The 25,197-nt window shown below is 29.6% G+C and overlaps 5 protein-coding genes across 7 annotated transcripts in view; 3 read left to right on the top strand and 2 right to left on the bottom strand.

Moving 5' to 3' along the window:
* Positions 1-205: 205 nt before the first annotated feature.
* On the bottom strand, positions 206-4,108 carry eIF4H1 (eukaryotic translation initiation factor 4H1). Its single transcript, XM_015318679.2, has 5 exons — positions 3,956-4,108; positions 3,082-3,249; positions 2,741-2,994; positions 1,984-2,217; positions 206-1,894 (listed from the first exon to the last, which is right to left on the bottom strand). The coding sequence occupies exons 1-5, from the start codon at positions 3,985-3,987 to the stop codon at positions 1,749-1,751; spliced, it is 834 nt and encodes a 277-aa protein (XP_015174165.1). The 5' UTR covers positions 3,988-4,108; the 3' UTR covers positions 206-1,748.
* A 9-nt stretch (positions 4,109-4,117) lies between these two features.
* Positions 4,118-9,588, top strand: Mybbp1A (MYB binding protein 1a). The gene is given in 12 exon segments (XM_089172570.1): positions 4,118-4,238; positions 4,567-4,784; positions 4,881-5,078; positions 5,194-5,592; positions 5,674-6,064; positions 6,067-6,250; positions 6,349-6,461; positions 6,554-7,059; positions 7,135-7,782; positions 7,856-8,104; positions 8,187-8,617; positions 8,703-9,588. Coding segments are annotated over 11 exon segments (3,729 nt in total). The 5' UTR covers positions 4,118-4,238; positions 4,567-4,607; the 3' UTR covers positions 9,136-9,588.
* Positions 9,589-9,805: 217 nt separating this feature from the next.
* Positions 9,806-12,900, top strand: csul (protein arginine N-methyltransferase 5). The gene is given in 12 exon segments (XM_015318950.2): positions 9,806-10,013; positions 10,112-10,230; positions 10,309-10,532; positions 10,620-10,799; positions 10,934-11,143; positions 11,237-11,445; positions 11,532-11,654; positions 11,754-11,929; positions 12,019-12,222; positions 12,333-12,514; positions 12,666-12,687; positions 12,690-12,900. Coding segments are annotated over 12 exon segments (1,866 nt in total). The 5' UTR covers positions 9,806-9,924; the 3' UTR covers positions 12,818-12,900.
* Positions 12,901-13,494: 594 nt separating this feature from the next.
* Positions 13,495-19,456, top strand: ppl (glycine cleavage system H protein, mitochondrial). The gene is made up of 3 exons (XM_015318735.2): positions 13,495-13,936; positions 14,443-14,586; positions 14,681-19,456. The coding sequence occupies exons 1-3, from the start codon at positions 13,804-13,806 to the stop codon at positions 14,932-14,934; spliced, it is 531 nt and encodes a 176-aa protein (XP_015174221.2). The 5' UTR covers positions 13,495-13,803; the 3' UTR covers positions 14,935-19,456.
* Positions 19,457-20,274: 818 nt separating this feature from the next.
* ftz-f1 (ftz transcription factor 1) overlaps positions 20,275-25,197 on the bottom strand; it is a 45,251-nt gene continuing 40,328 nt past the window's right edge. For all 3 annotated transcript variants that reach the window (XM_015318733.2, XM_089172572.1, XM_089172571.1), the window contains 4 exons: positions 22,487-23,250; positions 21,188-21,446; positions 20,902-21,002; positions 20,275-20,766 (listed from right to left, as the gene is read on the bottom strand). In XM_015318733.2, the coding sequence (XP_015174219.1) occupies positions 20,620-20,766; positions 20,902-21,002; positions 21,188-21,446; positions 22,487-23,250 (1,271 nt within the window). In that variant the 3' untranslated portion in view covers positions 20,275-20,619. The remainder of the gene's footprint in view (positions 20,767-20,901; positions 21,003-21,187; positions 21,447-22,486; positions 23,251-25,197) is intronic.

The raw sequence follows: 25,197 nt of genomic DNA, 5'->3' as shown, positions 1-25,197 counted from the left end.
ATAGAGAAAGAGATAGCTTTATTTAAGAAGTCATAATATTCTTAGATAGTTTAAAACATTAAAATAGCATTTAGGGAATAGTTTACAAGAAATATGAATAATTATTTTAAATGACATTCACATTAAATCAAACGAAATTACACAATATATATTTTTTTTTCATTAATTTTCTTCTTCTTCTTCTTACTTTCAATACGTTACAAGATTACGAGGCAAAAACAGCTACTTTATTCAAGAAATATTATCATATACAAGCATACGTTTACATAATATTAATCATTACATAAATTTATAATATATAATTTTTTTTGTATCTTTTTATTTTTGTTTTTCTTTTTCTTTTTCATCATCCATTACTATCTGATAATCGTCGTTGATGTTTAATCCTTGTAAATTCAAGTCGACGTTTTTATTGTTAGCGCGATTAATTAATTCATTAATTCATTCATTAGATAATATTTAATATATAATAATTTGGTACGTTCTCCATGGTACGTACCACCATTTCAACGGTATGTATGTAAATTTCCCCAAGCATTCACATTTTATATTTTTTTTTTTTTTTACTAACTATTGACCTATCTTTTTCTTATTCTTCTTCTTTCTTTCTTTCTTTCTTTCTTTCTTTTTTCCTTACTTTTCTTTTCTGTATTTTTATTTTATGTTTGTCTTCTTCTTTTCTTTACAAGCTAACGTGCAATATTGTTTTTTTGAACATTTGTTATGCAATGACACGTAATAAACAATTCATTACGATTTCTTCATAAAATTATTATTATTATTATTATTATTATTATTCAAGTTAGGATTGCAATAATGTGCAAAGTTAAGAGAAGATTGAAAAAGAATAAATAAAAATAGCAAAATAAATACGCCTCTACAATTTACTGCAATAGGGAAAATTTATGAATAGATGCAGCAGTAGCAGCAGCAACAGCAGCCATGTGTATTATTAGATCATATTTAAAGCACACTTTTACATAATTTATACCCCAACACCCTCGATATCATTATACTCGACATAAGAATGTTTTACATGACGTGATATGAACAATGAGATACATATATATATACTATATCGCTTTTAAAAAATTTAACAATAATTTGTTTGTAAATATTAACTATTATTATTGCATGCACATTATACACATTGTATTATTATTATTATTATTATTATTATTATTATTATTTGCACACATTTATTTAACACGCTAGTTTTATTTCATTATTATTATTATTATTATTATTATTATTATTATTAATAATATTATTCCAATAAGGTTAATAATTTGATATTAATTTTGCATTATATAAAGAGATAAGATATAGAAGGTGTTAGTAAGAAGAAGTTTATATATATATATATATATATATATATATATATATATAGATTTTTTTCCAAAAAAAAAAAAAAAAAAAGAAAAGAAGAAAAATAAAAGAAAAAAAGAAAGAGAAAGAAATTATTGAAACTTGTGAAAACTAAAGAAATCTTATTGAATTGTTCCCTACAGTGATTACATTGTTATTTGGGGAAGACTCTTCCCATTAAAGGGGATAAATAAAAATTATTACGATTCCATATATTATTATTTTAGTTTTTAAAAAGAAATTTCTGTTTCATTTTAGAAAAACTATAAGAGAATCATCTTACATTGGCTTTTGAAATATTGTTATTATTTTTTTTCATTGGGAAATTTCTTCCTCCATAATTAAGAAAGTGGAAACTAAGATGTTAATTAGTTTATATTTTACTCGATTTCATTAGCTTTTAATTTTTCTTCCCGAGGCTTAGCACCCCCATAAATTGAACTTGATTTACTCGATTCAGCAATAGCATTTACAGGATCTGGAATTGATCTTGGTGCCAGCACCAAACGTTTTCTACGACTTGTACCTATACATATTAGGGAACGTTGATATTAATACAAGAAAAAGAAAGAATGTATTATGCAAGAGTTATTATATTGAAATGAAATGAAATACCTGCTGATGGGTCTTTAATATCTGACTCATCATTAAATGGTTTATGATCAGATCCCATTCCACGTGACATCGGTCTACCACTGTACGATCTTGGTGCTGTATTCCTACCCCATTCCCTGCTACCTCCACTAGAGTCATCATTAAACTGACCATAATTGCCTCTGTTATTTCTTGAATCCCATGCACTTCCTTGCCTACCTCCACCGCCACCACCTGGTCCTCTGTCATTATATCCTACAAACAATTATTAAAATGTTAATAATATTAAAACAAATCCAAAGATATGAATAAAAAGAGAATGTAATATTTTTCCTTTCGTTCATTGAAATATTAAAACTTTCATCAAGCTATGTAGTAACTAATTCTTTTTTCTTATAGATTTTAAAGTTATTTCTTAAATTTTGATAACATATACAACAGATCATTAGCCAATCTATCTACTAGTTAGATTGAGTAATCAAACGTAAATATAACAATTAAACCTTAGACAAGTAAACAATTGATAAATATGCAAATGTTATTAATGATTTGTTTTCTATCAAGAATGAAGTAGTTATACAATTATACGAGTTGAGTGCTATGATATTTATGGACAATCGACAAGTTAGTATTTAAATTGGTTAGAAAAATTAAAGCTTTTTTTTTCTCTTAATCTTTTGAACAAAAAAATGAAGATATTACCAAATGACAAAATCTACGTTTACAATAAAAAACACAAAAAAATCATTGCACACGTTATGCTTGGCACAACGCTTACTCGTATAGATAGATTTGCTACCAAAATCATCTCCACTAAATCTACTATGGCCACCTTCTCGGCCTCTGAAGCCACTGTTGCTATTATGTCCTCCCCTTCCTCTTCTATCAAAGCCACCTCCTCGATCATTTCTTTTACCCTCGGCTACATCAATTTTGATTATACTTCCTTCTACATCTACAGATCCATCCAAGTCCAAGGCTGCTTCCAAATCAGACAAATCCTCAAACTCGACATAACAAAATCCTTTAAATCTGTAAATGATATTTATATAAATAATTTTAAAAGATTATTTATAACATAGATAATAAACTTTTGTAAAACTTTTACAAAATACAAACCTATCAGTTTCTCTGTCCTTCACTAATCTGACTCCTTTAACGTTAAGCTGTTTAAATATTTTATCAACATCTCCTTGAACAATTCCATTGGGCAAATTTCCTACGAATGCAGTATATGGAGGTTCAGTAGGTAATGGTTTTCTACTTCTATAACTGCTACCGTAATCTCTGTAGAACAAAAAAAGAAAAGAAATATTTTCATTATTCGATACAAAATAAACAATAATAATATCCCATTGTATTTAAACTAATTATAAAACAACGTATTTTAATCATTAAATTAGACATTGCAAAATAGATAATTATAATTATTTCTTGTATAATTGATCTAATGTTCATTATATATAATTGTTGCATCATAATATTAATGAAGTAAGAAATAAATATTTAATGTAAGAAATGAACGAAAAACACAACGTTACTATTGATACTACAGTTCTTAGATAAGTAATAATGATAACACTAAAAGTAAATGTTTGTTAGTACTATGATCTTATAGTCTCTAACACTGAATTGGGCACTGCGTTATTAGACACAAGTACTTAAACATATCTACATAAAACGAGTTGAAAATCATTCCATGATATTATTGTAAGAAACAAAATTAATTAGAGATGTCCATTTGCAGTGGCACATTTTATATCCACCGATACAGAACCGGCCAAAATAAAGCCGCGTGTTCTGAGACACTATGTCCGCGAGATGCTGTGTGCTGCACTCTAATATGAATTCACTTAACCTTAAAGTCGTGTGGATATTTGAAGAAATAATTATACTCATCGTAGAAACTATTAATCAATGAAACTTTATAACAACACTATTTAAAATAAGTTCAATGGTTGATGTATACAAACAAATTTTCACCGATACTTGCCTCGGATCAACGTAACCACCTCGACCTGCCATATTGGATGCAAGGAACTGCTCACAACTGCGCGGGTCGAGCCAGTCACTGTGCTAAAGATGGCACTGTTCTAACTGTTTAGATGCATTACGGATACAACAAGTACTGTCTACTATAACACTTTTTTTTAATATTCATTCAGAATAATATACATTAAACGTCAATAATTCATGAGAAATTTTTCTAGTAAATTATTTAGTACTATCTAGAGAATAATAAAAAAAATAAAAGAAGGATAAAAAAATCGAAATCGGTAAAATCATATACAGTGAAAGACAATTAATTTCATTGTTAGATTAGTTCGGATAAATAGTTGTTTTCGATAGTATTTTGTTTAGTTACTATTTAATTAATGTTTATGTTATGAATTAATATCGTAACGATAGTATATTATATATGCATGTATATAGATCATTGCGTATTGCTATATGCAAATTTAAAACATAATATCTATAATTTCTTAAATTAACTTAATATATCTATAATAAATAAAGAAAAATTATAAATCGTTTATTAAATATTATATTGTTTTAATAAAACATTTAATATCTTTAACTAATATTACAAAGAATTTTGTTTAGGTAAGATTCTTGACCAACGTAGTATTTGGTAAAGAAACAAGATGGATCTCGGCACTACGCACATGGCTCGAGATGTTTCACGTGATATTAAATTAAAAAGTGTAGATAAAATGAATTCAACAATTTTTGATAGTTTTGCGAAAATTATAAATAAACAGGATGCAGTGAGACGTGAAGGTGGTCTTACGTTATTAAAACATTTGCACGAACATTCTTCTGTAAGTAACCTAAAAATATTAGCTCATGTGTGTTAATGTATAACTTTTTCTTTTTTTTTTAATGAAATTAATAAATAATACTTATTAATTTTTTAGGATGTAAATGATAACAAAGAATACAAATATGCTATGACGAGATTAATACGTGGATTGGGATCCTCAAAATTATATGCCAAGAAGGGTTTTTATAGTACCTTAACAACTTTCTTAATTATACATTCTGATGTTTCAATAGACACAATTTTAACTACAATGGATACAGAATTACACCCAGTAAACAGCAACGCTAAAAGTGTAATGCAAATACGATTAAATAATATAATTATCATTCTTTAATTTTTCTTAGTATGCTAGTTCAATATGTACAATATTTAATTTTAACACAAGTACATTTTTTATTTTATTTTAGGAACAAGCTGATGTATATATGGGTCGTATATTAACTTGCGGTGCATTGATACGATCAAAATTACTTTTGAATAGTATAAACAACACTCAATCAAAAGTAGTGGAAATACTTCTAAATGCTGGAAAACAACGAAGCTATTTATCTTTCGTTTCCATTTCCTTTTTAATAGAATTTATAAATCAACTTGACGCAAATTCTGTGAAGAAATCTATTTGGCCATTAATAGAAAATGAATTTGGCAAGCCTTGGGCAGAACAAACATTAGATTCATTTTATGCTTTATTAATTATCAGAGATAAATTTCCAGCACTTGTGAATCAAGATTTTTTACAAAAATATTTACTTTCCAATGATATCATCACGAAGGAAAACATAAACAATATTGTGAATATATTAACAGTAAGTATACACATACATAATTGAAGGAAATAGTTTGCATGATTTATTTCATAATTTATTATTATTATTATTGTTATTTAGGATTTGCCCAGGATAAAATCTTGCCATCATCCAGTATTCGTTTTATTTTGTGAAAAATTGGCAGCGACTGATTTAGTAACCGATTTCTGGTTAGTCATAGACAGTAAATTTAAAAAGCCATCTAAAACACATGAATACGTTGCCATTGAAATTTTAAAACACTTACTTGTACATTTAAATGATAAAACAGTGTTGCCATCCTTGTTATCCTCAGATTTTTTGCAACATATGTTAAAAAAATGTTCTATTTTAAAGAGAAATAACAACGATGAAGTTGTTGTAGCATTTAAAGACTTATTAAGTTTAATAATAACAAGTGTCAAAGATATTAAAACAAAAATACAGATAAATGTATTGAAAAAACTGATCTTGTACCCTGGTGATTTAATGATAGAAAAAAAACAGGTGTCAAGATAATCCAATTGATCACAAGCAATTTAAATGCTGATGGAGTTAAAAAGTTATCAAATATCTATAGAACCATTATAGAGAATACAATTCCTAAAGAAAGAGAACGTTCACAAACAGAAAGCTGGACAAATTCTGAAAGAATCTATGCTGTTCAATTATTAACGAGGTAACACGAAACATATTTGTGTTAATTTATAAATCTATTTCTGTTTACGATAAAATTCTTTTACTAATAATATATTTTGTATTTTTTTATGATTTTAGATTAATAAATCATCCAGCAATTCTATCAGATCCAGACTGGAAGTTGAATCAATTGAAGTTTTTGTTTCTTTTTGGTTTCTGCGAAGTTCCACAAGTTGGTGTAGAACTTATTCGTAAGTAATATTAATTTTCATTATGACATAACATATATATATCTTTGTTAATTTATTTAAAATAAATGAAATAAATTTATTTATTTTTGCAGAACATTTTAAAGATAGTTTCTATCGTGCTTTGGATCATAAGATGCCTAAATTGAATGACTTAAGAAATATGTTAAGTGAATTAGTTCATTATTTAAATACAGATTTAAGTTGTGAGAATATTAAATTACGGACACCATTGAGCGAGGAATCAGAAGCAGCATGGAAAAAAGCGATTTGTTTAATAGAAAAATTAGAGAATAATCCCAATGCAAAAGCTATACCAATATTTCATACCATGTGTTTACACATGGGATTACAACTCTTCTCAGATCCGGAAGTAGCAATTATGTCTATCAACGAATTACAAAGTTGTTACGATCGAGTTAAAAAGAAATCTAAATCTAATAATAATAAAAAATTAAAAGATGAACCGGAATGGGTAGAAGTTGTGATAGATCTTTTGTTATCTCTTTTATCTAAAAATAGTCATTTGATGCGTTCATTGGTTACTTGCGTTTTTCCACATATTTGTCCGTACATCGTCTCGATGTCCCAAATATTATCTGTAAATATTATTTTAATATAAAAAATATTAACACTAGTTAAATTTTTATATTAATACTTTAATTTGATTTGTTAGGTCTTGGATATCAAAAAAGAGACCAATCCATTGTCTATGAACGGTGACGATAATGAAGAATCTTCAGGTTCTGATGAGGATGATGAAAACGATGAGGAGAATAATGTTGAAGAACATAATACAGAAGCTACAACTGATTCCTCCGATGAAAGTGACATGGATTGCGATAAAGAAGACGAAGACGAAGACGAAGATGAAGATGAAACTGTAACAGATATGTTACGAGTTGCTGTGAGTCAAGCATTAGGAGGTACTAATCCTGATAATAACGATGAAGATATGGACGTAGATAAGATTGACGAAGCTGAAGGCAAACGATTGGACGAATCATTAGCGGCAGCATTTAAAATTCTTCGTCAAAATCGTCGTGGACAATCGAAGAAACAAGAAAAATCAGCACAAACGTTAACCCATTTCAGAGCTAGAGTTACAGATTTATTAGAAATTTATTTAGATTGCAATCCAGCAATGGCTGTTGTTTTAGATATGCTTGTTCCACTTTTTGCTTTATTGGAATTTTGTATTAAGGATCCACATCAGAAACCTTTAGAGAATCGAGTACGAGCTTGTTTAAAGAAATTATCGAGTATTAAAAAATTTAGAGATACTGAGGGAGTCGATAATGAATTATTAACAATCATTTTAAAGGTACTTATTTATTTATAAAAGTGATATTAAATGTTGTTGGACGAGAAGTAATTAATATTTATGTTATTTTCAGACTTTAATTGAGAAAGGAGAACGTTCTGCTTCTGTTTGTCAAGAAATGGGAGACAAATTAGCTGAATGTTGTGCTTTTCTTATAAGATGCGTTCAATACGTTGGATTGCCTGATAATACATTTGTAGACATTTATAAAACTAACTTAACAGCTTTCTTCAAGAAAAGAGATTGCATTTTGCCAGGTATTCTTTTCAAAAGTCTGTTACAACAATCTTGGGAAGGAAATTGGCAGCTGGCACCATTATTAGTAAGTTATGAAAAAATAATAAATGATGATGTCAAATGGAAAATAATTATACAATCGATAATATTTATATTTTATTTATTAGGTGGAATATGCATTTGATTTGAACACGATCAGATCATTTCGTAGAGGCCAAGCTTTAGAATTTTTAACTATTTTTTATAGAAATAATAGATTAATTCGTTCTGAGTCTACGAAGAACAAGAATAGAATTAAAATGGAAAAGAAATTATGTGAAAACAGTATAAATCTATTACAAGATCTATGCAATGCCAATGAATCCAAAGATGAACAATTAACTTCAAATGAAAATTCTAATGTTAAAATTAATCAGAAATTTGTATATCTGTTCCTTACTCTATTGCACACAATTCATGGACAACATTTACCAGAAATTTGGAAATGGGAAACTATCGGGGAAAAATTAGTCAGATACAGGACTAAAGCTGTACTTTCTAAAGATGCAAGAAGTGCATACAATAGATTAGCACAACTAATTGGATTATCTACTAATTGGTAAGCATTATTATTATTATTATTATTATTTAAAATATATTTATTATTTTAATTGTATTTATTTATTTTTATTATTTATTTATAGTCCTGTGAAGAAACAAGAAACTGATCCAATTCCCAAAGTTAATGGACAAATTTCTAGTGTAAAGGAAGAAGATGAAAAAGAAGAACAAAAAGACGAATCTGTTATGGAAATTAACGATGAAGAAAATAATACAGAAATAAATACAGCAAAATTAAAGAAGAAAAAGAAGAATAAGAGTAAACAAAAAGAAAAGCAGTTATTGAAAAAAGAATCACGTGAATTACGTCTACAGACAATGTCCGAAGGTTTAGATGTATTTCAATTTAGTAGTTCCGTAAATCTTCCAAATGGGACTAATGAGACCGATAGCATACAAAATGATTTGGTGGAACCTGCAGTGGAAGCAAATGGTATCTCTAAACATAAAAGATTATCTACAGATAATCTAGATGATTTTACTACACCGAAAAGAAAAAAGAAATCAAAAGATTGATTGATTATAAGTGTGTAATAAATATGAAATTAAAAGCTATACTTTAAGAAAATGTGTGAATGTATAAAATATTATGGGCATATTTCATACGTTTAATGTATATAGGTTTTTAATAAAGATAACGAAATTTATTACTATTTTCAGATGGTATTTAATAATTTAAATGTTCAAGTAAAGCTATTCAAACGTATGCAATGTGACTTCAGAAACAGGCGTGGAGAAAATGAATTAAAAATGCCTGGCGATTTTACTCATCCTTACTTGTTAAAAAGTCATATTCCTTACCCAATTTTAGTATTTAAGATTCATTAGAAAGATAAAAGTTTTGTACATGAGTTGATTGTGAAATATTATCAAAATAGGTATTTAGTTGAATAAAAAAATTAATCTTGAATATTACCTATTTTTAACCACGATTTTTGTAAAAAAAAAAATAAAATTTCTTCGAAAGTATTGAATAATTATTTTATGTGAAAAACCTTTATCTTTCAAATAAGCCTTTGATTGTTAAAATTGAACAAAAATTACGACTGTAAAAATAAATAAACAAATCTTTGTAAATGCATAAAACGCAAACGCCATTTAAAAATTTCCGCCATTCCGATATACTCCGAAATGTTCCGACGTATTTCGAATCGTCCCGAACCATTCCGAATTGTTCCGAATTATTCCGAATTGTTTCACTTATCACGAGTGTATCAACGTAGCAACGCACCGGCTTCGCGCGCTCCTAGTAAAACAATTGAAAAAGAAATAAGGTTAAAATCATTTATTGCACTTTATAATAAAATGACAAACCAAAGACCAATTTCATGTGGATTAGATCTATGTTCTGTACCGGATCTAAATACTTGCTTGCATACTGCAACTACATCTAGGTATACTTTTACAAATATATTTATTATAATATTTTTATGATATTTATATGTATATACTATAATGTATATGTACATATAATTAATTAATTTTTTTATAGATTTGAATTTATATGTATACCACTTGTTCATCCATTATTTAAAAGAGAATTTTTATCTGGTGTTGTCAAAAATCGACCAGGGCCATTAACAAGACCCGATTTAGTATTATGTACTCCTGGTATGTATAATAATAATAATATTACACATTTTTATATAAAAATCTTTAAATTATTAATATACAATATTTATTTTATAGATTGGAATAATTTAATTATTGGAAAAATATCTCCTCATATAAAAGTCGATGCTTTAGATAGTATATATAGGAAAAATAGTGAAGAAGCTTTAAATCAAGAATTAACATTGGCTACTCATTTAGGACTGGCAGGAGTTATGCTTAAATTAATAGGTGGCATAGAAAGAAATATTAATCTTGCCAGAATTATAAACAATAAATTATTAGGTACTTGTAATTATCAAGTAAGTCTTTTCTTTTATTTTATCTTTTATATGTGAATAAGTTAAACTGAATATAATTATTATTTTTTATTGTATTTATGAATTTAGATATGGGTACAAATTCCTATGGAAAACCCATTGAAACAAGCACTTTCGTACAGAGGAGAGGAAGATGTTGCTGTTGAAAATTCTTGGGAATGGTGGAACAGTTTCAGAGCAGTTTGCGATTATGAAAAGAAATTAGCAATTGCTTTGGTTATAAGTCATGATCTTCCTGAACCAGAAGAGGTAACTATAATTAATTGATTATTTCTCTTTTCTTTGTATAAATCTAAACCAAATGTGAAGAGATCAATTATAATTAATATAACACTCAGTTTATTAAAAGTATATTATTGATAAATTAATGTAAAATATATCAGATAGATAGATGGCTTGGGGAACCAGTGAGATGTTTGATACTGCCAACAACTTTATTTATAACAAATAAAAAAGGATATCCAGTGCTAAGCAAAGCGCATCAAATGATAATCAAGAAATTTGCTATACTGGAAACACAATTCATATTAACAGGAGCAAACCGATACAGTAGTATATCACTTTATCACAATTACTTGGACTTTTTATGGAAGGTAAGAAGTTACAAAAATTTTTAAATAAATAGAATGATTAAAAAAAAAATATATATATATATATCACACTTTAATAATATAAATTTGATATAGAATTGTCAAATAGATGGGCCAGTAGAACGATTCGCACGTGGTTACGAAGATTATTTACAATGCCCACTACAACCATTGATGGATAATCTTGAATCCCAGACATATGAAATATTTGAAAAAGATCCCATTAAATATACCCAATATCAATTGGCTATGGTTGAAGCGATAAAAGATATAAATTATAACAGAAAAACTCAATTGGATAAAATGTATATAAATATATGTATATATAAGTATCATTTAATTTTTATTACAACGTATGAACTTGATTAATATATACGTGTTTATGTTAAAGGGTAATTATGGTTGTTGGTGCTGGAAGAGGTCCACTTGTACGTGCTGCATTAAATGCTGCCGAATTGACAAAACAAAAGATTAAAGTATACGCAGTTGAGAAAAACCCAAATGCTGTCAACACGTAAGATAATCTGATATATATGAGAACATATATTATAATTTTAACAAAGTATTTCAAATATTGATTATTCATATTTTCTTTTTTGTTTTTTTTTTAAAGTCTACTTGCTCTTCAAGGAGAGTTATGGGGAGACGTAGTAACCATAGTATCCAGTGACATGAGAGAATGGACTGCTCCAGAACAAGCAGATATTCTTGTTTCTGAGCTGCTTGGATCTTTTGGTGATAATGAACTCTCTCCTGAATGTTTGGACGGTGTTCAACGATTTTTAAAAGGTATATTAATATTAATATAATGTGATTTATTTCTAAAAATAAATGTTCATTGATGTAAAATCATATTTCATATTTGAAGTTATTTTCAGATGATGGTATCAGTATTCCATGTTCATATACTTCGTTTATTGGTCCTGTACAATCTTCTAAATTGTATAATGAAGTACGACAATGTAAAGATAAGGACAAACATCCTCTTGTAAATTTTGAAACGCCTTATGTAGTTCATTTACAAAATAAGTATGACATAGCAAAGCCTCAACCTTTATTTACATTTTATCATCCAAATAAAGGTAAGTAATGTTAACAAAATTAATATAGAAATATTTTTAATGAGTATATATTAAAATAATAATAATAATAGTAATAATAACATAAATAACGAATATATTTCTGTTAATAGACAAAATTATAGATAATAATAGATACGAGATGAAGACTTTTAACGTGAAACAAAATTGTATACTTCATGGATTTTCTGGTTATTTCGAAGCAGTTTTATACAATGATATTAATTTAAGTATAGAACCAAGTACACATAGTCCAGGAATGTTTAGTTGGTTTCCTATTTTCTTTCCTATTAAGGTGAGTTTAATTGAAAATCTTCATTTATTTATTATTAATTGTACTGTTAAGTTTGATAATTTTTTGTTTATATATTTAGATGATTAATAATTATAAGAATGTACATTTTATTATTATTATTATTATTATTATTATTATTATTATATATTAGGAACCAATTCGGTTGGAAAAAGGGAAAAAATAGTATTGCATTTTTGGCGCAAATGCAATAACAAAAATGTTTGGTATGAATGGTGTGTTAGTGAACCAATTGTAGGATCTATTCATAATCCAAATGGACGATCTTATACCATTGGTTTATAACGCATACATATATATGTATTTTACAATGCGCTTTACCTTTGTTCTAGTATTATCAAAACGATAAATAAATATAATTATTTTAATATCGAATTTTAAAGGATTATTTAAAGAAACTGATATTCATTAGATATAATTATCGTAAAGTCGATTATATATATTACTATTATTATTATTACTGTTATGTTATCCGAATTGGATTCATAAAAGGTCATCGATATCGTTTCAACTTTGATAATAAAAAATCTAAAGTTATCTTATAAGAATATTTCTCTTGATCTTTTAACCTCACGTGATTGTAACATATTCTTTGACTCGTGGTTGATCGTAGTTTATATTTCGTCATTGCATTGGAAATATTTTTCTTTGATAAAATAAAAAAAAAAAAAAAAGAAAAAGAAGGATAGTTGTTATATTAATTTTATTATTGAAGTAATATTTGTATATTGAGTTTTCGTATATTCTATTTAAATAGCAAAAAATATTCATTAGATTAAACATTTGTTAAAAAAAATTGAAACGAATTGTTTAAAAATAATTAGATTAATAATAATAAATAAATGAACATATTATTAATGATATTCTTGTAACGACAAACAAACGATAGAACATGAAAATAAATAGTTTATTTGTTATATCGAATTATTGATGATGAAACATCATCATCATCATCATCATCATCATCATCATGTAACATAAAAGTTTCCAGTATAATCTTTTTTCAAGATAACAGTTAAATTATGACACCAGAAATGGTTAAGAAATATTCTAAAGATCATTAAAATGTTCTTGCATTTGCTCGTACGCGCGCATTTCGTTCGTAATCGACGAACTAATACGACAGCATTCGGAGCATTTCGGCAGAGACGACGAAGCAGACGACACGAAAGAAAGTAAGGTTAACTCGCCGAAAATTTCGTTATTATTATAAGAGTGAGAGTGATAGAGATAAAAAGAAAGAAAGAAAGAAAGAAAGAAAGAAAGAAAAAATGGCTAGATTGTTTACAAGAATAATTAAAAATTCTTTTGAACAAGTGATTTCACCTAGGACTCAATTATTAACAAATTCATCTTTGTCAACTTCGCGTTATTTATCTACTACTACACAACAATTAAAATCGGGTAAGTTCAAATGAAATAATAATAATAATAATTAATAATATTACACAGAATAAACGAATTTCATTATTTTATTGATATTATTTATTAAACATTAATGATGTTAGGAAAAGATAATGATAGACCTTTATACTATCAATTTTATTAATTATTTCTTTTTTTTTCTAATTATTTTTATTATATAATAGATTGACCAGAAAGTAACGTCGCTTTCTAACCTTAAATTCAAAAGAATAAATTTCGAACAAATTTATATTTTTAGTCAATAACATCACTAACCTCGTTATCAACAACCTTTCTTCATTTAGTATGCAAATTTTTTAATATCAAATTGATAAAGATCAATCGATTTTTGGATAAAAAAAAAATCTACAAAATTTGACATTTGTAAAAACGACATTACTTTTCGGTCCATTTAATATAATTAGCAAAGGAGTCTCATTAGATTTATTTTGTTTTAACTTATACTTATACAAAGATTTATCCTCTTCTTTGTTAATCCTATTTAGAAAGATGGTTTACGGATACACACGAATGGATCAAAGTAGATAATAACGTAGGAACAATTGGGATATCTGATCATGCACAAGATGCACTTGGTGATGTAGTCTATGCTCAACTTCCAGATGTTGGATCTGTCTTTAAAAAAGAAGGTTTGATACTTTTACATGAATGAAACATATATACATTTATTCATATATCATTGAATATTTTTGGTAAACAATTATCTCGTCCCCCGATTCTCAGAGGAATGCGGTGCATTGGAATCCGTTAAAGCTGCATCTGTATTAATAAGTCCTGTAAGCGGAACCGTAGTAGAAAAAAATACTGCACTGGAAAGTAAACCAGGATTGATTAATTCATCTTGTTACGATGAAGGATGGTTATACAAAGTACAATTAAGTCATCCAGAGGAAATCAAGATGCTCATGGATGAAAAAGCTTACGAATTATTTTTAAAATCTGGCGCTCACGAAAATGGGAATCGTGAAAATCCTTAAAAAACGTATTTACTTCGTCATGTATCATTGTACGAGAAAACAAGTTATTCTCAATTGTACATATCTATATTATAAAAGCATTTCAAACACAATCTGTTTATCATTCAAAGCAGATATATCATACTTTGTTCCTTTTTTTATTTTTATTTTTTATTTTTTTTTATTTCTTTTATTTATTTATTCTCGAGGCATAAAAATACAATGGACACAAATGATTTAGACATAGATGAATATCAAAAATAATTGATTGCTTTTATAAATATGGGTATAATATATCCTTGACAAAATCTAAAGTGAATCACAGAAAATGAAGTCAGTTTGATTGCGAATATTTTATCAAATAGCAGCAGGAGGTCGGTCTTCTTTTTTCTTCTTTCTTTCTTTCTTTAATCATTTTTTGTTTTTTTTTTTTGTTTTTTTTTTTTTGTTTTAATTAAGAACTTTAAATTGTTTTTTTTCTTAAATATCATTTATCTGTAATTCTTAATCTACAGTTATTAGCGAGAAGTTGTTTTTCCATTTTAATAACATAGGATTGCATATCCTACAATTGTGTTCGTTCTTATTACAACGTATAACTGCATTTATTTTCTTTTCGTATCATGACAAATATAATAATATTATTTTATCATAGAAGAAAAATAAGCACGAAGTGTAATAATAGATCATTTAATTAATTGGTGCAATTGTAAATTATAAATTAACAGTTAAAATATTTTACTTTACACAAGCGTTACACAAAAATACATCGACATAATGAAGAAATATTTTGCAAATACGAATATCGTGTTAAAAAAAAATATCCATTTTCAATTAATTTTGTATACTCTTTAAAGATGTTGTTGTTGTGTTGTCGTTAATAATTTTTTTTTCTTTTTCTTTGTTTATTCGATATGTTTTTTTAGGTAATGGTTATTGTTTTTTTATTTGTAAAAGAAAAAAAAACAAAGGATTATGATGAAGGAATCATATTGTCATGCATGATGGATAATATTTAATGAATGCAACGGCGAGAATAATAATATGATATTATTTAAGAGATTCTCAAAAGAAATAATAATTTGTTAATAATAAAGATATATTTACAATTATTAAATCTTTTCTACATAATTTACAATTGCCAGCTTCTAATGGCAGTGTTAACAACGTATGAATTTCTCGTTTTCTTTCGTGTTAAAATAAATTTCCGTGATATATATCTATATATATGAATATATATATATATATTTATATATACGCGCGATAAAAGGGAGGGGGGAATCACATTTATATCATATTAAATTATATATCATATTTTATATAGTTAACATTTTGCAAAGAGAGATAGAGATAGAAATAGAGAGAGAGAGAGAGAGAGAGAGAGAAAGTAAGTGAAAGAGAGAAAGAGAGAGAGAGAGTGAGAGTAAAAAAAAAATTATATATTGAGCTGAATTTCTATGCAAACATTTTATTTAATAATAATTGTTAATAAAAGTTATGTAGTAAAATAATGAATGACACGATTGAATTTTGTTTTGTTTTTTAGCTTTGAACATAGAGACAAGAAAAAGCAGGTTAAATTTAAAAACTAAAATATTCGAAATGAGAGATATAATAATTTAGAACAATTAAAATAATATTAATGATTATTTAGTAAGACCAAGATAGATAGCGATCAGCACAGTTTAACGGAAGTAAATGAAAAAAAAAAAAAAAAATGAAAAAAAAAATGAAATAAAATAAAATAAAAAAAAGTTACAATATAAATATGACACACGTTTTTAACTTGCCTTACCCACCAAACAGCAACGCGGAACCATGCGTGATATAATTAACCTTTGACATTATTTACTAAACTTCTATTTTGGTACAATATACAGAGCGCAAGTATAATTTAATTAGTAACATGTATATTTATATAATAACTAAAGCATAGCGACATGGACATTATTATTACAACAAATACAATATTTTTTTCTCAATGGAACTTTTTACATCGTGGTGGTGGTGGTGGTTGGTGTATATGCTTTTAATGCATAATATGAATTAGTGCAACTAAAAAGTACCTTTCTATGAAAAACAACATCCTTTTTATTATTGTTTGTCGGATTGCTGTTAGAGTGTGTATACTGAGGTATGCGGTTTACTAAAAATGTAAAAGTATAAAAACTTAATATAGTTATGAGAAGAGGTAGTCATTCCTGTTTGAGTGAAATAAAACTGTGCTTTCGAAGGGATCGAAGAAGAAAGATTTATATATATATATATAATATATATATACATATATCTTATCTATACATATTTGTTGTATATACATATATATATATATATACACTTTTATATGTGAATATATATACATGTATACGTATGTATATAAATATATGCATATATAAACATATAGATTATAATGTGTGTGGTGTATGTTGTGTTATAATAAACGTTGATTTCTTTTTCGATTGTATCTGATCAGATAGTAACATTTTGAACTAGACGGATTGAAAAATTTGAGAACACATTATTAGCATACTTTTATATTGATTTAAAGCCAAACGCAGCTGTGAACATAAATCATCTTTACTCGTAGAAATCACGAGTACCTATAATAATCTTTTCGGGTACCCAAAATATTAATTTCTTGGCTGCCTGTTAACTCCTCTTTTTCATTTCTTCTTCTTCTTCTTCTTCTAATTCTTCTATTCTTCTTTTTCTTCTTCTTCCTCCTCCTCCTCCTCCTCCTCTTCTTCTTCATCTTCTTCATTTCTTTATTTATTTATATTTTTCTTTTCTTCTTCTTCTTCTTCTTAATAATGCAACATACGATTTTAAATATCTAAGGTCACATCAAAAAACGTTCATTAAAACGTTCAAAGGAATTATTAGCTAAACATATTGCGATCGTCGTTGGTGGAAAAAATTGGAAGTATTAAAATAGTATTTATTTCCCAGGTACTTGTTTTGATACGTGGATCCTTTTTAAAGGGGAGTTTCAGGAAGCGAATCCTTATCGATATTTAGACTAATCAGTTTAGTTAGCTAATTACGAGCAAGAATAATTGTTCACAGTGCCACATCCGAACTTGAAATTTAGCACGCATATCATTCATATATACGACGGCTTGGGTACCACAGGTGTCAAAAGACAACCTTCACAGCACTGAAAAATTCCTTACTATTGACTAAAGAATAATAATCTTAATGAAAAAAACTACTAACTTCGATTCGTTATCTTATAATATTTAGATTAAATATTTATCTATTTAACAACTGTGATAAGACGACAATGTGGATGTGTGTATCTCTGAGTGTATCCTTTTTTGTGTGTTTTATGTGTGTGTCTGCTGCTGCTGCTGTTGCTGCTGCTGTGTTTGGAGATGTGTTGTTTATTTTATATATTAAAATAATATCAATATATATATATATATATATTATTTATATATATATATATTTATATTTATTTATTGTTTTTGTGTTTGTTAAATTTTCACGTACTCGTACTTGCATGCATATATGCGCGTATGTGCAGATCATAATGCACGACGCGTTTATATGCATTTATATTTCCATTGTGTATACGCGTGCACGCGTTTTTTAACGTGTGCGCCCGTGTCTTTAGTAATAATAATAATGATAATAATAATAATAATATTAATAATAATAATAATTAATAATAATAATACTAGCTAATAATAATAATAATAATAATAGTAATAATAATAATAATAGCTAATCAATGTATAGGACCACATAAACCTTGCCCGATAAATTTTATTAACTATTTATTTATTTTCTTTTTTTTTTTTTTTATTTGTTGCAATGCACTTTTTGCCTCTTTTGTTGTCAAAACAAAAGTCTTTTATTGCATTATAACATACAATGTAGTAAAATATCTCATTCTTTGTGGTTATTCTCTTCCTCCACCTGTGTTTGAAAAAAATAATTAAAAGAGAGAGATAATAAGAGATAAACACGATTATTAAACTTAATATCAAAAAAGAATGAAAATAAGAAATTAAGAAGAAGAAGAAAAAAAGAAAAAAAGAAAGAAAAACAATGTAGTTAAATTATAAACGTGAAGATATTTTTAAGTAGCTATTGATTCATTTGTTTATTTCGGTTTTTTGTTATTTTTTATTTTTTTATTATTATTTTTCTTTTCAGTAAGCAACAGAAATATATTTTTTTATTTCATTAAACTATACACAAAATATTATTATTATAATTACATATTTAACATGACTTATACTTTACAACATAATTGGAATGTGTTAACTAGTATTTACAGTACAATAGCCCTGCTATGTGCAAGTGTGAAAAATGCAGATTTTTGTAGGAAGTTTTAAACGATGTCCAGATACATAAACCGTGCTTCTTGTAACGAGACGACGCGGCGTCGTCATTTATAAGCAGCACTCTCTCTTTCGTTCGCTTGCTTGCTTGCTTGCTCTCTTTCTTATATTTTTTCTTATTTATTTCTTTTTTTTTTTTTATATTTAATATTCTCTTTTTCTTTATCTTTTATTTTGTTTATTATTATTTTTTTTTTCACAGACACACACATAAACACACAGATCCACTTATTCACTCACATCCACCCTTCTCTCTCGTCGTTCTACCCCTCCTCTCGCTCGCTCTCCCTTTCCTTCCTCTCTGTCCCAATTATCTTTTTCTATTTTTCTCTCCTTATATATTTTATCGTTCGTATATATTATCCGTGTGAATAACAACGTACATAGAAAATCATATACGTAACGTGTTTGACTATAATTTCAAATATGTTTATTTTTATATTGAAAATTTCTTGCAAAGAGAGGCACGATCAATTGTTAGAGAGAAAAAGAAAGAAAGAAAAAGAGAAAGTGTGAGAGAGAGAGAGAGAGAGAGAAAGAGAAAGAAAGAAATGGAAAGAGAGATCTGATCTCTATTAGTTGTTGGTTGTTGTTGTTGTTATTACCATTAGTATTATTTATTCGTTCGAGTGTGAGCAAGGCTTCAGTGGTATGCTTAAAAAATAATCGCATCTAAGTATTATTAGAAAAATAGCTTTTACTTATATTTTGACAAAGTTGCCTGTCCTTTGACCAATATTTTTTGTTAACCACCCTTTTGTACTGTTTTCAAGGCATCTTGCTTACTGTTTTCCCTGCGCTTGTACCACCAACAGGGGTAAATGTGTATTTTTTTTTTTTTTTTTTTTTATATCCACGGATACATCTCTAAAACTTCAACATCAAATATAGAAAATATATGTCATTATGTTTATATATATTTAGATACATTTTATAATACATATACTCTCTATGTATATATATTTATATGTGTAAAGTATGTGTACGTTTATACTTGATTTTGTTTGCATAGGTATTTTGCTTTTTTTTCTTGTTTTTTTCTTTTTTTTTTTTTTGATGAACCACGGCTACCCTAAACTTGGTCCGACACCTAAGCCGAAGTTAGCTCATAATAGTAGGTACACTTTGAGGTCCACTTTATTTTTTGTTAGTTAGTTTGCTTTTTTGCTTGTTTGCTTGTTTTGTTTGTTTGTTTGTTTCTTTTTTTATTTGTTTGTTTGTTTTGTTTTGTTTTTTTTATTCATACGTTTATTCTGACAATTTATATCGATCGAGCGAGGACTCTACCAACCTTTTAAAAATATAGTACATACCAAAGAATTATTATTTTACGGTAGAGTCGGCACACGAATCTATCGTCTCATTTCCTCTTGGCATGAAGCATCTCCATTAGAAGTGTTTGAGTTGGAGCACCACCATTACAATGCTTCTGATAAAGATGTTCTTCTCCCCTAGTCGCAACCACGTGAATTTCTGGTAATACTGCTAACAGCTTATTAAACTTTTCCTATATTTACAAACAGAAAGAAACAAGCATATATATTTAATTAGAAAATAATCAATGAAACGACTGAAACAATTTGTATTTATTGTTTACGATAGATTACAAATAAATATATAAATGTTTGATCAGATAACATACCGGTATAGATGGATAACAAGTTAACGTATAGTCCAAAAGAGCTTGCTGGACCTGTTCGTGACCTTCCTGTACGTGTTTTTTGTTAACCAGTCCGCGAACATCTGCATATAAATCGAAAATAATATATTTTTTTAATCGATCTTATTACAAATACATTTGTAAATATGTTTTAACATAGATTTTAGAAGAATCAAATTGTTCTTTTTTTCTTTCTAATTCTGATTATTATTGTAATTGCAGAGAAATAGAAGAACAAACAAAGGATAAGTTTAGATGAGTATCTTACCGTGATTAAGCAACATAAGGAATTTCATGCAAATGTAATCAGACAGGTCAAATTTGAGCTCCTGAAGTTTCGAGGATAAATCGTTGAAAAGATCTGCCAGGGAAGGAACTCCAAGTAGGCCTAGGCACAGGAGATCAAACTTTTGGCCATTATGAAGCGTTGTCTCATCGGGTAGATTATTGTGCAACCTTTGATGTACATGATCGAGCACCAACATATCCGACCAAGAGTGTTGCAGTAGTTTCATTTGGTCGTCGACCTATTCAAATTATTATTAATGTTAATGTAATTATTAGTACAAGTATCACTAAATATGAATTTGAATGAGCCCAACACACGTACATTTCGCGATATACTTTATTATTACTTCACGATTGCGAGATTTGTAACGGTTCGTAAATTTGACAAAACAAAAAGAAATGTTACAACGTTTCATTCGTAAATATAAACAACAAAATCTCGAAATAATAAATAAAGTACGTGTGTACTTGTTATGAAATTTGAATGGAACTCGATGCAAGAGTTTGCTTATGTAGAGTGACAGTAACAACGATATATAATACACATTGGAATGGTGGGTAGGTAACAGCGAAAAAAATGGATCTATCGATGAATGCTATAATTGCTTTTCTTATCTCGCGAGAAATATGTATAGAAAGAGAAAGAGAAAGAAAGTATCACGTAGTATTACGTAGTGGACGACGTAGAATTTATCGCGTATCGTATTACAAGTGAAAGAAGAGTATTGAGAGAATACATAATGAAAAATAAAAAGAAAAAAACAAAAGAATAATAACGATAAGGGGGAAAAAAACTGGAAAGCGAAATCGGCATGAAAAATAGGTGCATATTGGGATCTCAATGACGACGTAATACGCAATCCTATATAATTAACATGGGCCTGCTGCTTTGGGGCAACCGCCATAACCCAGAAACGTATCTCGTTATGACCTAGATATGAGGCGATGCTTGAAATCATTCAGTGATTGTGCAATGCCGTTGGTTACCTCACATCCCCGCTACTCGTAGAGTCGAGCGGGCCAGCAACGACGAGTTATTTATCGGTATAAGAACGGACCGACGACTTTTCCCTCCAAGAGAGACTCTACGTCGTCGTGCAAAACGTTTTCAAAATGTATTGAAAAATATTGACAAAATATTGATAACATTGTAAAAAGATTTGACTAATTAGAGTATATTTTAAATAGGTTGGGAGAGAGAGAGAGAGAAAGGGAAAGGAAATGAGGAAGGTGGGGTGTGTAAGGAGGTTAGCGTTACGAGGAGGAAGAATAAACTCACCTTGAGATCCTTGAAGAATACAGAGTTCCTGGCCCAATCGACCTGGGAGAAAAGATTCTGGTCGAGCACTTTGCACATTAGTTCGAACAAGTCCACTTCACACTGATTGTACGTTTGCTTCTGCAAGAGCTCATAGAGGGACGTTTGCCACTCGCGGTCATCGACCGTCTGCACGAAGTCTCTTATTAGCGGACTAGTTTTCAAGGGCGCGGTAGCAGGCGCAGAGGCCTGGGGCGGGCCGTGGGGTTGCGCCGACTGTTCGCCAAAGTTGAAGGCTACAGGACTGGGGGTGGTCGAATTAGCGGGCCATAGTTTGCTATCGAGGCCAGGGGTAACGTTGTGCAGGTGATTGGTTGCGATGAGGTTATGCTGAGAGGAAGGTGCTATCAGTTGATGTTGTCCAGCTCCTCCGCCGCCACCCCCGCTTGCTCCACCACCAGCACCGCAGGCTCCGGCTCCACCGGCACCGGCAGATTGCGTTGTCAAGAGGCTACCAGCAGCAGCGGCTACCGCGGCCGCCGCCGGTGACGGACTCGAATCCGGAGAGGATGTTAGACTCGAGACCTGAGGTATTTGGATCTCCTGCTTGATGTGCAGGAAAGGCGTTACGGTGGACGTGTAATTCGATGGATCCCCGAGATTCCCGCATATCGTTTGCAGCGCCAATTGTCGTTGCCTTATCATTTGCAGTTTCCGCGCTCTGTCCCTTTTGTACATGGGCCCAAATTTGTTTCTACCGCCTCTCATGCGGTCTTCTCGCACAGCTGTAACATGGATAAAAGCACAAAATGGAAACGATTTAAAAAAACTAATTATAATACGCAACACTTTGCCGACCTCTGACCCCCGTCGTCGTCATTGTTGTCGTCACCACCTCTTTCACCTCTTCCTCCTCCTCCTCCTTCTCCTCTCCTACTCCTCCTCGTTCTCCTCGTCATCCAACTCGCGTTTTGTAGGGCGAACACGCGGCTTAAACCGGCAGCGTTGCCTATTTTCGTACGACGCGTTTTTGCTTTGCTCTATGTTGTGTCGTCGACGTCCGTCGTCGTCGCGTAGCGTAGTCGTCGTCGCGAACGCACGTTTATTATACATAGGTAGACTCGCTCGCACACATACTCACACACACATACATACAAAGAGGTGCGATCGACGTATATTCGCGCGCTCCTCGAAAGTGAAAGGAGGTTGAATCGCGCCGCTAACCCGCCGCTAACCCGCCGTCAACCCGCCATCCAACCACTTCTGTATTGCTCCTTCTTCTTTCCCCGCCGTCCACCCACCACCACCACCATTACGACGACCACCTCCTCTCGACCCTCCTTTCCTCTACGTCACCCCTAACTTGGTGTTCTCAACAGCCCTCGGGGCCGCGATCGACACCGCTAACGGGGTGGGGGGTGGGTGGGGGCCCACACGCGGTCTCTCTCGCGCTCTCTCATTCACTCCTTTCTTTCTCTCTTTCTTCCTTTCTTTCTTTCTTTCTTTCTTTCTTTCTTTCTTTCTCACTTACACTCACACACACACACATACGCTCTCTTTTACTCTCCTTTCCTAAGCCCTCGGCAGCGTTGGTCGCGTTACGCATACCAGACCAAAGGCATGGCCCAGCAGCGTCAAGGTTCGCGTCTAAACTTGACATCTCTACTCCCTCCCCAACCCCTACCCCTCCTCCTCCTCCTCGTCTTCCTTTCGTTCTGCCACCTCTCTCCTCTCCTAACCCTCCTCCTCCCTCATTCATTTCTTCTTCTTCTTCTTCTTCCCTTTCCTTTTCATTTCTTTGACTTCGCACGTTTACTTTCGGATGCACCTATGCCCTTTATATCCGCATATATTTACATATGTATGTGCCCATTTGTGTGTTTTAAATCTTGTGTTATAAAACCTCACCGTAACACGTACGATCAAATTCAAAATTATTCGATAAATCGATATTACTTTTTTTTTACCTGACCGATTTAAATATTTTTTTCTGTAATTATTTATTTATTTATTCATTTATTTATTTAAGAAAGAAAAAAAATTGATTTCCTTAGCGTTTATTTTCTTTTCTTTTTTTTTTTAAACTGTCATACTTTCAGTAGTTTAATTATAGTTTCGAAACGACGTTATTACTCATCGCAAACTCGATAAGGTATCCTAACACTGTATAGTCAAGAATATAAGTATTACTAATAATTCGAATAATTGCGTATTGTTTTTATCGAGTATTATTTTCACCGTTTTGTTTTTTACATATTTAGTATTTATTTTCTTTTTTATTTTTCGTGTGTGTTTCCTCCTCCTTACGTAATATGGTCGCGGTAAGTTTGTTTGTACGATGAGGTTGTTCCGCGTTATTAAAACAATATTCGGTAATTCAGTTTATACAGTTCGAATGGTTTTCTCTTATTGATTTCTTTTCCTTATTTCCTTTATTTCTTTTTTTTTCTTTTTTTTTCTTTTTAATGGAGACCTTCGAAAAACGATTTTTATTATCGGTAACAAGAATACGCAGGGAATTATCATCTTTGATACGTGTGTGTCGTTTGCCAACTGTGCACACATGAAATAAAAAAAAAAAAAAAACAAATAAAAAATAAAAAAACAGAACGAGCGAAAAGGAAAAAGAACGAAGACAAATTCGTCGTGAAACCTTTTTTTTTCTTTTTTTTTTCTTTTTTCCTTGTAATTCGTGAATTTCGATAGGATTTTACGAGCGAACGATAATCATA

The sequence above is a fragment of the Polistes dominula genome, unplaced genomic scaffold, assembly GCF_049000335.1.
Source record: "Polistes dominula isolate Pdom_NZ unplaced genomic scaffold, Pdom_raw_medaka contig_23, whole genome shotgun sequence".
In the NCBI taxonomy this organism is placed as follows: domain Eukaryota; kingdom Metazoa; phylum Arthropoda; class Insecta; order Hymenoptera; family Vespidae; genus Polistes; species Polistes dominula.
Note: the sequence above shows the minus strand (reverse complement) of the source record. Positions and strands in the feature narration are given on the sequence as shown.

What these genes read in the sequence shown, in the direction of transcription:
- eIF4H1 (XM_015318679.2), bottom strand. Translation starts at nt 3,987, where the DNA reads ATGGCAGGTCGAGGTGGTTACGTTGATCCGAG. An exon ending in TAGCAAATCTATCTATACGA is followed by an intron (nt 2,218 to 2,740) that starts GTAAGCGTTGTG and finishes AATTGTTTGTAG; the next exon opens with GATATAATGACAGAGGACCA. An exon ending in TATTAAAGACCCATCAGCAG is followed by an intron (nt 1,895 to 1,983) that starts GTATTTCATTTC and finishes TAATATGTATAG; the next exon opens with GTACAAGTCGTAGAAAACGT.
- ppl (XM_015318735.2), top strand. Translation starts at nt 13,804, where the DNA reads ATGGCTAGATTGTTTACAAGAATAATTAAAAATTCTTTTGAACAAGTG. An exon ending in TACACAACAATTAAAATCGG is followed by an intron (nt 13,937 to 14,442) that starts GTAAGTTCAAAT and finishes AATCCTATTTAG; the next exon opens with AAAGATGGTTTACGGATACA. An exon ending in ATCTGTCTTTAAAAAAGAAG is followed by an intron (nt 14,587 to 14,680) that starts GTTTGATACTTT and finishes CCCGATTCTCAG; the next exon opens with AGGAATGCGGTGCATTGGAA.